Raw genomic sequence first — 15,937 nt, 5'->3', positions numbered from 1 at the left:
TCTTTACGCGTGTGCTGATGTTTTATTTTTGCACATCTAGTATGTAACCAGAAGGCATCTGGTTCTTATGCGTTTTGTGAGCTCAGAAGAAAGAAAAATACATGATTTAAGTTTACAAAGGCCTACATTACATTTAATATAGCACTTTTTTTTCACTTTTGTACACCTTAGTTATATTGGTATTGTGCAAATGTTTTATTTGTTACCAGAAATGAAGGCACCTGTTTCTTATGTTATTATTATTCAAAGATGTGCAGATGTTACGTTACAATTTCCAGCCCTGTACCCAGGCTGTTTTAAGGCATGAAATTAAATAAATAATTATTTAATTATTTTACTCTTTCTTGTGTATTTCTACTTGATACCGAATCGATATCGAAGCATTTCAATCATTATCGAATGGAATCGTGACCTAATGAATCTAAATCTAATCAAATTGTGAGATTCTTGACAATATCCAGACCTACTGAATACGTAACGCCAGTACATGTATTCCGTTACTCCCCAACTATGGAAGCATATATGTAGCAAAATTCAAATGGCAATGCAATTTCATTATGCAATTGACAATTCATTATGCAATTTTATAATGTAATTTGTAAATACTTTATTCAAAGTGTATTTTAATATGCAAAGTGACAATGCAATCCTCAATTAAATTTGCAAAAGTTATAACAATACAAATAGAATAACATTTTGTCAAATTCTTTGAGTTCCTTTATTCAAATTGAAAAGCTATAGCGTCCCCGTGATTGCAATCCACTTCGCCACGCTCCGTGTGTTGCGAAATAAACATTTCAATTCGCAAAACGAACGCTTTGCAAAAGATTTGGCAAAACGGAATCCAAAACAGAATCCAAAACGTTTTCCAAAAAGTCAATATGCAAAGTGGCAAACGTATAAGCCAATCAGCGTCTGGGCGGGAACTACGTCACTTGCTCGTAATTTCCTTGTACACGTTCGTATGCGTCTTGTATTGAACATGTATTGTTTTTGTATTGAACATGAATTGTTTGTTGTATTGAACATGTATTGTTTGTTGTATTGAACATGCGTTGTTTGGTTTCTTCAATTACACCTCTAGTCAAGCAAACCAATATTTTATTATAAACCTTATTATTTTATTAGCTAAATGGCATATTCATAAATGTAAATACTCGAATCAGAAACTGCTTTTTGTTGTGTTTCAGAATGAAACCAGGCAATAGGAATGGGACAGCTATTAAAACACTGAGTGTGTGTGCTCTTTATAATATTTTTATTTAATTTAATGCTGCATTTTGTATTTTTTGTGTCTGTATTTTGTATGTCTGCCATTTCTGTACCCCCTGGCTGTTGTATTGCTAATTGTCAATATAATGTATTTTAAAAAAAAAACAATGTTCGTATGCGTCAGGTCAATGGTCACCAATGGAGGAGATTATTGATACGCTCCGAAGTTTGGCCGATGATGTGGAGAACAATCGTGTTGAAGTCACAGATGCAGTTGATAGAGGGCGTGTTCTGGGAGATAGGATAGACGACTTATCCTCACTGGTACGTTTTGACGCCAGTGTGGTAAACAGAGACCCACCTTGGAGATACCCTTGGAGGCAATAGGAAGTGACGTAATTCCCGCCCATACGCTGATTGGCTGATACGTTTGCCACTTTGCATATTGACTTTTTGGAAAACGTTTTGGAAAACGTTTTGGATTCCGTTTTGCCAAATCTTTTGCAAAGCGTTCAATTTGCGGATTCAAATGTCATTTGAATATCGCAACACACGGAGCGTGGCGAAGTGGATTGCAATCACGGGGACGCTAATTTGAATAAAGGAACTCAAAGAATTTGACAAAATGTTATTCTATTTTTATTGTTATAACTTTTGCAAATTTAATTGAGGATTGCATTGTCACTTTGCATATTAAAATACACTTTGAATAACATATTTACAAATTACATTATAAAATTGCATTATGAATTGTCAATTGCATAATGTAATGACATATTGAATTGCAAATTGCAAATTGCATTGCCATTTGAATTTTGCTACATATATGCTTCCATACCCCAACACTGGTGATGCGTGACTGAATGAGGTTGTTTTCTGGCTGGGTTGGCTTGCCATACTCCTTTACACATGCTGTCTGCATGAGTCCAGCAAAAACCGCGGTGCGAAGCCGGAAATCAAGTCTAGGACGGTCCTGAAAACACACCACAAAACAGAGTACGACTTCAATGCATGAAGGCTTAAAGTGTTGCATCGGCTTCTAACGCGAATTATCCCACGTCAACTCAGACGTCCATAAAAGGGAGCCTGTACAGCGTGACACTGTATCCATCCAGTTCACAAAGACACGCCGAAATCAACAATGCAATCACATACCATTTGGCCAAAGATATGTGTCCAATAAACCCTGTCAGTAATGTGAAGCATAGTCCTGCATTGAATTATTCTGATTCCGTCGCATTCTGTGATGGCATATTTATATTAGCAAACCTTTATTTTGGGCACCATTTTATTTAGCTCAAAATCAAGAGATTTATTTAAACCCATCTCGTCATATGGATACAATGAATAAAGTGAAGTAATTACATTTTTTCTCCTAGGAGGTCACATAAATAAACACCTTATTTACAAGTTTAACAAATCTTTTAGAAATTAAAATATTGTAAAATCTGTGCCCTATTGATTTAAGCTGGTGTTATGTATGCAAAGATTTGTACATTAGCAGGAATGTAGCAGAATGGATCACGGATGTTAAAGCAGTGTTAAGTTTATGCGACAGTTCAAAAAAAATATTTTTTCAATCAAATTAATAATCGTGGTAAAATAATCGGGATATCAATATTGATCAAAATAATCGTGATATCATTTTGACCATAATCGTGCAGCCCTAGTCTCTAGGGCCGGCTCATTCAATACACGATTGATGAATACAAATTAGGGATGCAAATTATCGAGTAATTCATTAATCGATAGTTGTTTCATCTTATCGATCGATGATCGATTAATTGATAAGCGGCAATTCTTCTGAGAAGCTGAATTTCCTTCTGAATGCAACACATTTAGGTGGTAATTCAACAAAGTCGTTTAGTTGTTGTACTTTAAAATACTTCCACATATTGTGCATTTGGCGTCTTTGTCGTCATTAACCAACTTAAAGTGGCTCCATACTGCACTCCGTTTTGCCCTCTTCATCGCTGAATCCGAATACTTAGTACATACTATTTCTGTTCAGTGTCTACTACTTGACGGTACAACACTTGACAGTGTAGTACGGTCTACAGCTATGCGTAGAACGCCTCCGAACATCGCCGAAACTCCACCGGATGTTTGGAGATGACGTATCTCCCCTCAGATGCCGGCAAAATTACCTTGATAAGTTACCTGTTTTCCGTCTTGTCATCGTTGCTATTAAATTAAAAATGTCTCTTTTTACTTAATTACTTACTTTACTATTTTACTCTTTTTAATGTCTCTTTTTTTCGCCGCTTTCTACAACGTCTTTCTGGTGGTGTCAGGTCAGCCATCTCTTCTTCGTTCGTTACCAGACCCCGGTTGCATTGTGGGATAGCGTAGTGAACTCCGTGGTTTACTTTGGCGGTAGTACGCATTCGGAAAAGTCTTCCGTACTACACAATGCGTACTGAGCATTCGGACGCCCTATATTTTTGGCGTACTACAAAATGCATACTATATAGTAGTCAAGTATGAGTATTCGGATTCAGGTCCTGCTTTTCGTTTGTCTTGTCCTGCTTCGCTTGTGTTCCCGCGTGTGCGTCAAGTACGTCTGGCGTCAAGCACGCCCTCACGTGGACGGGTGGGGAATTACGGGTTAAAAACGCGATTAATTGCAAGTAATTGATTTTAATCGAGTAATCTCTTATCGACAATTAATCGATAATCGATTAATTGTTTGCATCCCTAATACAAATGGATTTAGAGTTCCGCATACAGCACATTTACAAAGATTGATTTTGATTGGGTACAAGCTGGATGTTTCTGGTTTTATTTATTTTTCAAAATTATACCAGAAGTTTAATATTGCTGGCCTCCGACTGCAATAATTACAAATACCCATTAAGCAAAGGTTGAAGTTTTACTTTTTCGTGAAGGTTGACAGCAAACAAGGCCGTTGTTCCCTCCAGAGTTTGTCTGGAGGGGTGAATGGTGAACTAACCCTGGGGGTGGCCTATCACGTTTAATCAATATAAACCGACAAAGTACCAACTAGGGGTGTGAACGGTTACAAAAGAATTGTAAACGGTTACACGTCCCCTTTATTTTCGTGTACAGGGTTAACCGTTTTTTTGTTAATAGATGATTTTTTTTAATAGTGGACCGCAGTCGCGCTATAGGGAGATTATTTGTTTATCAACACGGCGGATGCGCGAGCAGAATGATCGCAAAAAGCACATTTGTTTGACCGGATGCCATGGTTATCTCCGTGAGGTTAATTTGCGGTTGCGGTGTTAATTAGGATGTTGTCAGCTTACTGTTACATTAAACTAACCAGAAAACGCAGTTATATGCTATAGACCCTACAGTATCTGTGATATAAAGGCTGGAACTTGAAAATGCTCTTCTTGAGGCATCTGGTATTATTCAGCCATACCCTGAAGCTACCTGTTCATCTCCTGTGGTCGTAACAAAATACATCCATTCAGATGCAACCATTTCAGTTTCTTTAAGTTTAACTTTCTCATTTTAGGAATTTTCTTTTGGCTGGCAAACATACATTAAATAAATTTCACATGTTTTTACTAAGACCTTACATTTCTACATGCATTGTAGTTATGATCATTTAAAAGTCATCATCTACGGAGTGAACAGTTTATGAATTAATTGTTTATAAAACAGCAAAAACGGGTGACCTACAATATGTCTGTTTGAGCAGCTGTACTCAATTCGGTCACCATAATGGCAACAATAAAGTCTAAGTCACAATGCAGAAAATTTAAATTTATTTAGCTGCTTTTAGTTACTCTACATCATTTTCAAACTGTTGGCCATTTCAATAGCTCTAAAAGTGCATTTTATAAGCTCAATTTATTGTATAAATAATATTTTGTTTGCTAATATCAATCACCTACCACGTCCACCAGAACTTTTTGATTGTTTAGAAAATGTGCCATACAGAAGACAGAGGATATCTTATAAGGCTAAACATTTAGACCTACATTTGTTCAACAGGATGCAACAGTAAGCAATGCTATACAGACACTTGAATATGAGCATGCGAGTTGAGAGAACAAACTGTTCTCGGTAAGCATTGACTCAACAATTAACTGTCCTTTTATAAATTTCGGTGCAAAAAAATACTGTTGACTGTGTCAACAGTATTTACAGTTTAGTACTGCCAGAAGGAACTAGTGTCAAACCCTAATTTGGGAAAACGGTTGTAGGCCGCATTTACAGTTAACAGGCCGATATGCATGGTAAAAGTGAGTTTACAATCAACAATTGTTTTCTCTATCCACTGAATAAATGTCAGACACAAATAGCCAAGTGCTAAATTATCAATGTGGAATATTTGCAGTGCTTCAAGACCGTCTGATGTGCTGTATTGTTCCTCATCCTGACTCGTTCAAACATCACCATGGTGACCGCTCCATGGCAATCCATGGCAACCCAGCTCGCTTGAATACAGGCCAACCATCAATCACGCATATATATACTCGCACAACTAATTGCACAAGCAAATATGCTTAACGTTACATATATATCCTTGTCCAATTGCACCTACTAAAAAAAAAAATAAATAAAAAAAAAATCACAATTAATGGCGCACAAACCAAAATAATGATATTGATTTTTTTTTTGGCACACTTCACTTTCAAGAGAAGTGATCCATAAAAAAACAGTTTGGCCACTGCATTAATTATAAAACAAAGGTGACAGTACCCTGGAAAGGGAATGAGGAATGGATAAACATGGAGAATATCCCCTGCAAAACACATGCAACACCGATACGAATGGACACCGCTTATAGCCCAACTAGATTAAGGATACCACCATGTCACCATACACAGTTGGCAGTTAACACAATAACGCTCAAAAAGATCCAAGTACATAACTCATGTATAAGATGGTCATTGGTATAATGCCAGTATCGTGGAAGATCTCAGACTTGTGATCGTCATTTGGAGACAGTTCAGTTAGTTAACATTCATTACACTGTTTAAGTATCCTAAAGAGAGCTCTATTTTTTTTTTTAATATATATATATATATATATATATATATATATATATATATATATATATATATATATATATATATATGTGTGTGTGTGTGTGTGTGTGTGTGTGTGTGTGTGTGTGTGTGTGTGTGTGTGTGTGTGTGTGTGTGTGTGTGTGTGTGTGTGTGTGTGTGTGTGGAGACGAACATCAAACATTAGCCTTGGTTAGCTGACGATAGTAGCCCCAACTTAACCCATGAAACGTCATCTTTGGATGAGAACCAATTAACAAGCCAATATACAAGTTCGTCAATTTTCTCTTAACGACTCTTTCTATAATATATATTCACGGAATCTTTCCTAAGTTATATTGTGTCTGCAGTGGTAGTTCAGCTGAACTGAAGAGAGCAGCCATCGGTAGCTGAATGTAGCATTAAGTGCTAACTTACCTGGTCTCGGATCTTGACAACCACCATATTTTACAAGTTGTGATTGTCCTCATGCAGGATCATAAACGTGGCTCCGCTGTCCTTTTAATAGCGGTGTTTTAATAGAGAATCCGGCGGGTTTGTTGATAGTTACAATGAGGCCTAGCGTGACGTTAGCCTAGCTTTCCTGCTAGCTTCCTGGGTGATGGCATGAAGTTATCAGCCGAAGATCCATAACGTTACCGACGTCACGGTCCAATCACAGCCCACCTCAGATAACATCAACGCCATCACAGTCCAATTACAGTCTGCCTCAGAGAGAGAGGCAATTCAATTGGTCAGATGGTTTACATAGCTCAGTAACAGCGGTTATGGCTGGCTTCTGGTAGTGATGCTATGCTTTGCGTCGACATCGGGGCGTGTGTCGAGTACCTCAGCTCCTCCCCCTAGCGAAGCTCCGTATCGAGTAGGATTCACATCGGCGAAATTAAGTAGCGTGTGAAGTTTGAGGCTTATGGGTTATGGGTTCACAATTGGCACATTTTACAAAAAGAAGACACTACCCAGTTCCAAGATCACTTTAATGGCTATGTAATTAATCACACTCATTCTCAGTCATCATGCAGTTATATTATTAAAATTATTAGTAGGCCTAGTTCATAAGCCTTTCGATTTTGCCCGGGATGACTTAAATCTTTGTCAAATTATTTGTTTTCTACCATGAGCTCGGGAGATATTTATGAACGGCAGACTCACACGTATCACTGAAATGACTCTAATTCTCAAATGTTTTGATGTTGTACGGAGCAAACATCACATCATCACAGGAAACTCTTTCTTTCATCATAATTTCATTCACCACTAGGTGTCCCTAGCGTAATTTGAAGCTTCGAGGTCGAACCACTTTAATGGTTCATCTGGCTGCGAGGCTTTGACGTTTCATGAGGCATCATCTCGGCACCACTAGTTACAAGCCTATGAAAGTTGTTAGAGCAGTGCACGCGCCTTCATGTTAAGAGGATGTTTGGGAAAAACTCAAGATATTTTTTACGAAGGTTCGAAAGAATGATGGGCTGATGGGCCTTATGTTAGGGAACAGGTCGAGGGGACCCAAGCGCTGGACACAGGGAGGCAGAGACGGGGTAAAAGGAAACAGGGTTTATTGGGAGACAGGGTAGGTGACAAGATGGGGCGAAGCAAGCAGTAGTCAGGCAGGCGAGGGTTCTGCAACAGGGAGTCAGTCAGGCAGGCAAGGACTCGGCGACAGGCAGGTAGTCAGGCAGGGAGGGATTCGGTGACGAGTGACGGACGGAGAACTAGGGAAGAGGGGAGAGGGTTATCAAGAGAACGGGAACACTGAACTGGGTCTAGAGAATGCTGGTAGGACTGATACGAACTGGGTAGTTGTAAACGACAAACTGGCGCGGGCTGGATGGAGATCCCCGGCTGAAGTAGGAAGTGGAGATTGAAGACAGGTTTGACAGAAGAATGAGGTACAGTGGCGTCAAGTGGCCACTAGATGGGGCTGTTGGACATAGTAGCAGGACGCGGCGTGACATCTTAAGCCCGTCAGTTAGGCTACTTGGCTCCGCAGTTCATTAGTGTCTCTCTATATGGCTCCCTCTCTGTCCTTTCCACTGTGTAATTACATCGATATAACAAGAAAGAATGTAATGATAACTCAGAGAAAATAAAGGCTCCATGGCTATAATAATTTAAATATAATTAACTTATAACGGCTGGCTGGCTGACTAAAACGGCACTGAATTTGGAACTTTAGGACACAGGAGGTGTGGCTTGTGGACTAAAAAGCATTGCGATCATAAATGCGTGACACTAGTTGCGTTTCCATCCCCCTGATTTTATGCGAAATTTGAAGTATCGAATCAGTAAAAAGGTGATGGAAACACCAAAACTCGCATCAAAATCCACTAATTTGCAAAAAAGTTTATCCGCTCGCTTGAGGTGGTTTTCGAGAAATGCGAAAGAGAGTAAATTCGCAAAATGGGTGATGGAAACACACTTTTCGAAACAGCTGTGACGTAGTGAACTTTGAACACACAGGACTGACGGTCTTTCCGATTTCCGCATAACGACCAGCCATAGCAACCCTGCCGACATCAACGTGTAACGTCATCACCCGATTGTGCTCTCCCATACGTAAGGCACTCAACATCGTCCTCGTATTTCCCTTGCTACCGCTGTGTACATTGTAATTTCTCTATTTCTTCGTCTCCGGATGGAAGTTAAGATGGCCAATGATAACTTCACTGAAAGAACAGTTATGACTTGCCCAAGGGAAACCAATTGCTGCTGAATTCCTCTCTCCATGTTTGTTGTTACTCTTCTCCATTGGCAGACTTGCCGCTTTTTGATACATTTGTTACAGCTTTTCTACTTCTACCAGTTATTACGAACACGTATCGGCATACGTTTTTTGCCTACAGCGCCACCTCCAGGCAGAACTAGGATAGTTACCCGCTCCAACCACCTGATGGAAACGCACCTAATTAGGGGTCCAAGCCAACGGGTTGGAACCCTATTGTTTTTGTAAGGATTTTTCTTATTATTAGGGGTCCAAGCCAACAGGTTGGATCCCTATTGTTTTTGTAAGGATTTTTCTTATTATTCCCCCCGTGAAAGTGGGACTACAGCCCAAACCGTAAATGGTGCACACGCGCCAATTGCATGACTAGAACCAGGTCCGGCACCGCTACTCAGATAACAAAATGGCGCTATACCAAGGAATACGCGTTTTGGGCTATAACTCCCACACCAAACCTCCCGCAGTCCAAAACGTCATACCGACAGATTCACTGGAGTCTGCTGCATCTTTTGGCATAGGCCACTTTGCACACGACATCTTCAGACGCACCCACAAAAATAAATTCGAACACTTTTTTGATCCGACCTTCGACGACGAAACGGTAGCGTTTTGAATATTGGTTTATTAGCTAAATTAGACGTGAAAAAAAAAAAAAAAAAAAATCCAAAATTAGACATCGGATCGAGTCCAAATTTTACAAAGATGTTGGTGCTAACCTTAATGTCGTTCGATAAAAAATTCGGAAAATTTCGCCATTGGGGGGCAAAATAAACAAGGAAATTGTATATCTTCTACAAAATTTCGACGAAACGGTAGCGTTTTGAATATTGGTTTATTAGCTAAATTAGACGTGGAAAAAAAAAAAAAAAAAAATCCAAAATTAGACATCGGATCGAGTCCAAATTTTACAAAGATGTTGGTGCTAACCTTAATGTCGTTCGATAAAAAATTCGGAAAATTTCGCCATTAGGGGCCGCCATAAACAAGGGAATTGTTCATCTCCTAACTGGCCAAAGGAATGTTCTGAAAATGCGTTTGGGGATATATCTCCCACACCGAACCTCCCACAGTCAAAACCTTTATATCCACAGGTTCACGGTAGCGTTTTGAACACATGCTTCGTGTTGTGCCGGCGAAATGCACATTTCTTGGACCCCTGCATAACTGCTTGCAGTTCTAGTTTTTATTAATAATGCCGACCTCCGGTTGGGGATCGGAATGTAGTGGCCGCATTAGCTTTGCTCTCCCATTACTTTTTCAAAAATAATAGCTTTAACTACCCCAAACCTCTTCAAATACGAACCAACGAACAATTAACGTGGTATCAATGTAAAACTGGCAAAATGTAATCGAAACCAGGCAAACAATCCAAGAAAGACGACGCCAAAAAGGTAGAAGCCCATGGCACTTGTGGTGGCTCCTGTGTTGCTAACATAGCTGAACTGCTGGAGGAGCACAGAGAAGCCATCTCATCTGAGTTTAAAATGGCATTTTCATCTCTGGAAGAGAAACTGACTCAAACCCAAGCCACAGTAGAAGATCACGACCAGCGCATCTTCTCGGTGGAGTCAAACGCTAACCTGCTGGAAGAGCGTATGTGTTTGCTCGAGGAGAAGTGCACCACGCTAGCTGATAGCAACGCTAAGCTGGCAGCTAAAACAGCGGACTTGGAGGGTCGGAGCCGGAGGAATAATATCAGGATAATCGGGCTGCCAGAGCCGATTGAGGGGCCCCGGCCGACGACTTTCTTTTCAGACATGCTTGTCGGCAGCCAAATACTACCAACTCCCCCCGAACTTGACCGGGCACATCGAGCCCTCATCGCCAAACCCCCCCCGGGGGGTAAGCCACGGGTTGTTATTATTCGCTTCCACCGCTACCAAGTGCGAGAATTGGTCGTCAGAGAGGCCCGCAAACAGAGAGGTAAACTGCAATACAGGGGGAAACCGGTATTGATTTTCGAGGATTATACACCAGAAGTCCTGGAGCAGCGAACCAGATATCGAGAAGTCATGGCTGAGCTGTACAACTTGGTCTGAGGCCATCTCTGCTCTTCCCGGCAAGGCTATCGATTGTGCTGAAAGATGGGGCCAGGAGAGGTTTCTCCTCGCCCGAAGAAGCCCGGGTGTTTGCCGCAGCCCACCACCAGCAGCCTGCGGCCCGATCGGGAGTGCCGTGAACGAAAAGCTGTCATGTTAACTTGGCTTACGTCCTCTCGGCAATACTGTTGGGCTGCGTTACTATTGATGAAAATGTTGTGCTCTTAGGAGCTATGATTGTGCTGTTACTCTTGTTATTAGCCATAACTGAGCTGTTACTCGTGTTATTGCTCCTGCCTCGTTAGTTTGCGTTACTGAGAAGGTATGTTTCGCTTATGTTGTGCTGTGAGGCCGAATATAGCCTAATGTAAATTGGACACTTGCTGCTTGATATCCTCTGCACTGAAATTCGCTCAAGCACTAGAAGCTCATAATTCACTCACCTTCTCAAAGCCTGTTGCTGTTAAAGAGGATGGAGTATTATTAATCACACGTATAGCTAATTATACTACGGACCAAGTTCTTTGGAATATTTCTTTGTTCTATTGTTCGTTTGACCTTAATAATGGGGATACTGTTACATATTTTGGGAAGAGAAGCTAAGCATTCGAGTGAAGGTTAGTTAAGGTTGAATAGTGTACGCCAATGCAATTGGCGAAGAGGCATGATAACCAAAGGGTTAGGGAAGCTCTGGGGTTCGGGGAGGTGGGGAGGGGCATGGCTGGGGTAAGTAAGCCAACTTCCTTTTTTGTGTATTTTGTTGGTTTATTTTTTTGTCCCATCGGTCTCATTGTGTCTTTCAATGTTGCATTTATTTACCTTTTCTTTCTCTCATTTGCTCTGGAACAATCCACAGACTGCAGTGCTGGTATGTTACACTTCATATCGATCTTTGTGCTATGGCCGACGTAGCCCATTCACAGAAGGGTGGTGGACAGGTGGTAAGAATACCTACATATTAAATGTAGGTGGACTCAATGCCACAGTCAAGCGTGCTAGGATATTCTCACACATTCAAAACCTTAAAGCTGACATAATGTTTCTCCAAGAGACACACTTACTTAATATTGATCACCAGAAATTGTCTAGACCTTGGATAGGACAAATCTTTCATTCTAAATTTAACCTGAAAACGAGAGGTGTGGCCATACTTGTTAGGAAAAACGTGCATTTCACTCCAGACAAAATTATTGCAGACCCAAATGGTCGCTATGTGATTGTCCCCGGTACACTGTACCAGAAACCGGTTCTCCTCGTATCTGTCTATGCTCCTAATTGGGATGACTATAACTTCATGAAAAACCTATTGTCTTCTCTTCCTAACTTAAATTCTAATGTGCTAATTGCGGGAGGTGATATGAACTGTGTCATTAACCCTCTACTGGATAGGTCTAGCTCCAGAACTTCAACACCATCTAAAATGTCTCAGATCCTCTCTGCCTTTATGGAACAATATGCTATGTTGATCCCTACAGACTTTCTACATCCCACTATTAAGCAGTACTCTTTCTTTTCACACGTACATCGTACTTTTTCACGCATAGATTACTTTCTCATTGACAAAACACTAATTCCCTCGGTAATATCCACACAATACTCACCTATAGTCGTATCTGACCACTCCGCAGTAACCCTTGACCTTCGTTTTGACCATAGGCCTAAAGATTATAGGACATGGCGCTTAGATACCCTGTTGCTGGCTGATGGGAATTTCTGTAAACAAATCTCCGAAGCCATTGACCTCTTTTTGGAAACCAATAACACAGAAGGCATCTGCCCTATGCTATTATGGGAAACCCTAAAGGCCTTTATTAGCCCATCAGCTGAAAACTAAAACTGCTTCCAACCAGATTACTCGGATCCGTACTAATACCGGTGCGCTTACGTCTGACCCCGTAGAAATAAATAACGTTTTTAAAACATTCTATTCTCAGCTCTATACGTCGGAGTCCTCCAATAATGAATATGCTCATATGTCTGAATTTTTCACAGCACTAGACGTACCCGTGATTTCAGAGGATAACAGACAGATGCTAGACAGCCGTTTGCAACTTAACGAGATTACCGAAGCAATAAAACTGATGAATAATAATAAATCACCCGGACCGGATGGCTTTCCGGTGGAATTTTTTAAAAGATTTATAGAAGAATTAGCTCCATTACTACTAAGGATGTTTACGCAGTCGCTCCGGCAGGGCTGCTTGCCAACACCCTCACCCAGGCCTCAATTTCCTTATATTAAGAAGGACAAAGATCCCTTAAACTGTGCGTCTTTTCGTCCGATATCGTTACTGTCTGTTGATGTTAAAATACTTGCGAAGGCCATTTCACGTCGGTTGGAGATTGTTATGACCTCCATTGTGTCAGAAGACCAGACGGGGTTCATTAGACAACGACACTCATTCACCAACATTAGAAGGCTTCTCGGCATCATCCACACCCCACCCTCCCCTTCTGACCCAGAGGTGATCGTGTCCCTTGATGCCGCGAAGGCCTTCGATAGGGTGGAGTGGTCCTACTTGTTCACCGACGTTGCGGCATTTGGCTTTGGAGGCAATTTTATATCTTGGATTCAATTGCTTTACACCTCTCCTCAAGCATCGGTATGCACAAATACTTCTCGTTCTAAGACTTTTCCCCTTTCTCGTGGAACGCGCCAGGGGTGCCCGCTTTCCCCTCTTCTATTCGCCATCGCCATAGAGCCACTCTCGATAGCACTTAAAACGGAAAGAGGTTTTCTGGGCATCCAGCGATGGGGAACAGAACACAAAGTATCCTCTACGCAGATGACCTGCTTTTGTACGTAAGGAACCCGTTGTCTAGTATTCCTCAGATCTTATCAATCCTTAACTTCTTCAGCACTTTTTCGGGATACAAATTAAATGTTCAAAAAAGTGAATGTTTTCCAGTTAATCAGCCAGCCTTGGACATCCCAGCACTGTCTATCCCGTTTAAGTTTTCCAGCTCAGAGTTTAAATACTTAGGTGTCGTCATTACACGATCTATAAGGTCCCTACGTGAACAAAACTTTGCAGCTCTCACCTCAAAAATCAAGTCTGACCTCCAAAGGTGGAGCCACTTACCCCTTTCACTAGCAGGTAGGGTACAAATAGTCAAGATGAACGTTTTACCTCGCTATCTATACCTCTTCCAATGCCTTCCCATCTTTTTACCCCGATTTTTTTTCAAATCTATTGACTCTGTTGTCTCTCAATTCATATGGGCGGGTAAACATCCTAGAATCTGCAAAGCTGCCATGCAGCGGAGTAGACCTTCAGGTGGACTTGGCTTGCCAAACTTCCAATCTTATTACTGGGCGGCAAACGCGCACAAACTATTACTCTGGTTTACATCCCCACAGAGCAGCTGGTGCCAATTGGAATCTGATTCATGCATATCTTCATCGCCGCAGGCTCTGGCATGCGGCACCCTACCCTTACCTTACTCACAGTACACATCTAACCCCCTTGTCGTTGCATCACTCAAAATCTGGGCTCAATAAGGGGACATTTTAAGTGGTCTTCCCTTCCTCAATCAACACCCATCTGCAAAAACCATCTCTTTGCACCAGCCAGAATTGATCCACGCTTTGTGTTCCTGGGCAGAGGGGGTCTGCATTCATTAAAAGATTTGTATGTGGAAGGGTCATTTGCAAGTTTCAACCAGCTACAAGCCATATTTGGATTAACCAGTTCGGATTTCTTTAGATATTTTCAACTACGGGATTTTGCAAGAACTCATTCACCTACATTCCCACTTATCCCAACCGTAACTGGTATGGACCACGTTCTCTTAGCTAACACCACCCCTAAAGGACATGTCTCCTACCTATATGACCTACTGTTGCCAGCCAATGAATTAACTATTGAAAAAATCAAATCAAACTGGGAAGACGAACTGCAAGTGACCTTTTCTGATCGGTTCTGGAGTAAAGCCCTTACAAATATCAAACTTTCCTCTTCATGTATGCGGCTTAGCCTCATTCAATTTAAAGTGCTCCACAGGATTCATTATAGCATGTCCAGGCTTTCTAAATCTACCAGATACAGTTGAAGATAAATGTAATAGATGCTCGCTCTCACCGTGTGACCTTACACATATGTTTTGGACATGCCCTGAGTTATTTACTTTCTGGGATTCATTCTTTAAGGTTATTTCTGAAATAACGCAGATCCATATCCACCATCTCCTCATGTAGCTATTTTTGGAAGACTTCCAGTTGAAAATGTTGCAACAAATACTCAATCCAATGTAATTGCTTTCTCCTCTCTGATCGCTCGAAGGAGCATTTTGCTCTTATGGAAATCCCGCCTCCCTCCATCACTTAAATCTTGGCTTTGTGACATCATGTCCTTTCTAAAATTGGAAAAAATTAAATTTGCTTTGAGAGGCTGCTCGGATAAATTCCATTGTCACTGGCAACCGTTGATTAACTATTTCGACCGTCTGCCTGCGAGTGAAATTGCACAGTAGAACCCAAAACATACTTTACATTAAACTACACTACTTTGCATTAATTTATTATCTGTGCGCTGCTGCCTGTCCACCACCCTGCCCTCTCCTGTAGGAGTGACGTATATGAACACTGTGGTTTTAAAACATGTTTAAAAAACAACTCTGCCTTCTATAGCTGGTGTTATAAGTACTGCAACAATTCCATTATTTGCACAATATTGAGACAGATTATTATTCTTATTCTTATTATTCTTTTTTTTATTATTATTCTTTTTTTTTATATAATATATATATATATACATATAAAGATACTTTAATAATTCATCTTTGTATCTTTTTTGTTAAAGGTTTTGTTTTATATCATATTCATTTACTTGCTTAATTATTTGTATACATGTCTTTTGTCCTATCCTGTCCATGTCTGTTTGCTCTTGTCTGTCTTTATCTTTTATATATAATTTCTTTTTATTTAGTTTTGGTTATGTTGAGGAAGCTGGGGGTGGGTATGGGAGGGGTTAAGAAGA

At 40.7% G+C, this 15,937-nt stretch overlaps 1 protein-coding gene across 1 annotated transcript in view; it reads right to left on the bottom strand.

The window, feature by feature from the left end:
• The window catches only part of ankrd28b (ankyrin repeat domain 28b), a 76,325-nt gene extending 69,323 nt beyond the window's left edge, over positions 1 to 7,002 (bottom strand). Inside the window, exon 1 of the mRNA XM_056602219.1 lies at positions 6,615 to 7,002. Within this exon, the coding sequence (XP_056458194.1) occupies positions 6,615 to 6,641 (27 nt within the window). The 5' untranslated portion in view covers positions 6,642 to 7,002. The remainder of the gene's footprint in view (positions 1 to 6,614) is intronic.
• Positions 7,003 to 15,937: the final 8,935 nt, after the last annotated feature.

Source organism: Gadus chalcogrammus, chromosome 11 (assembly GCF_026213295.1).
Source record: "Gadus chalcogrammus isolate NIFS_2021 chromosome 11, NIFS_Gcha_1.0, whole genome shotgun sequence".
Lineage (NCBI taxonomy): Eukaryota > Metazoa > Chordata > Actinopteri > Gadiformes > Gadidae > Gadus > Gadus chalcogrammus.
The sequence above is the reverse complement of the archived record's forward strand: the minus strand, read 5'-3'. Positions and strand labels throughout refer to the sequence as shown.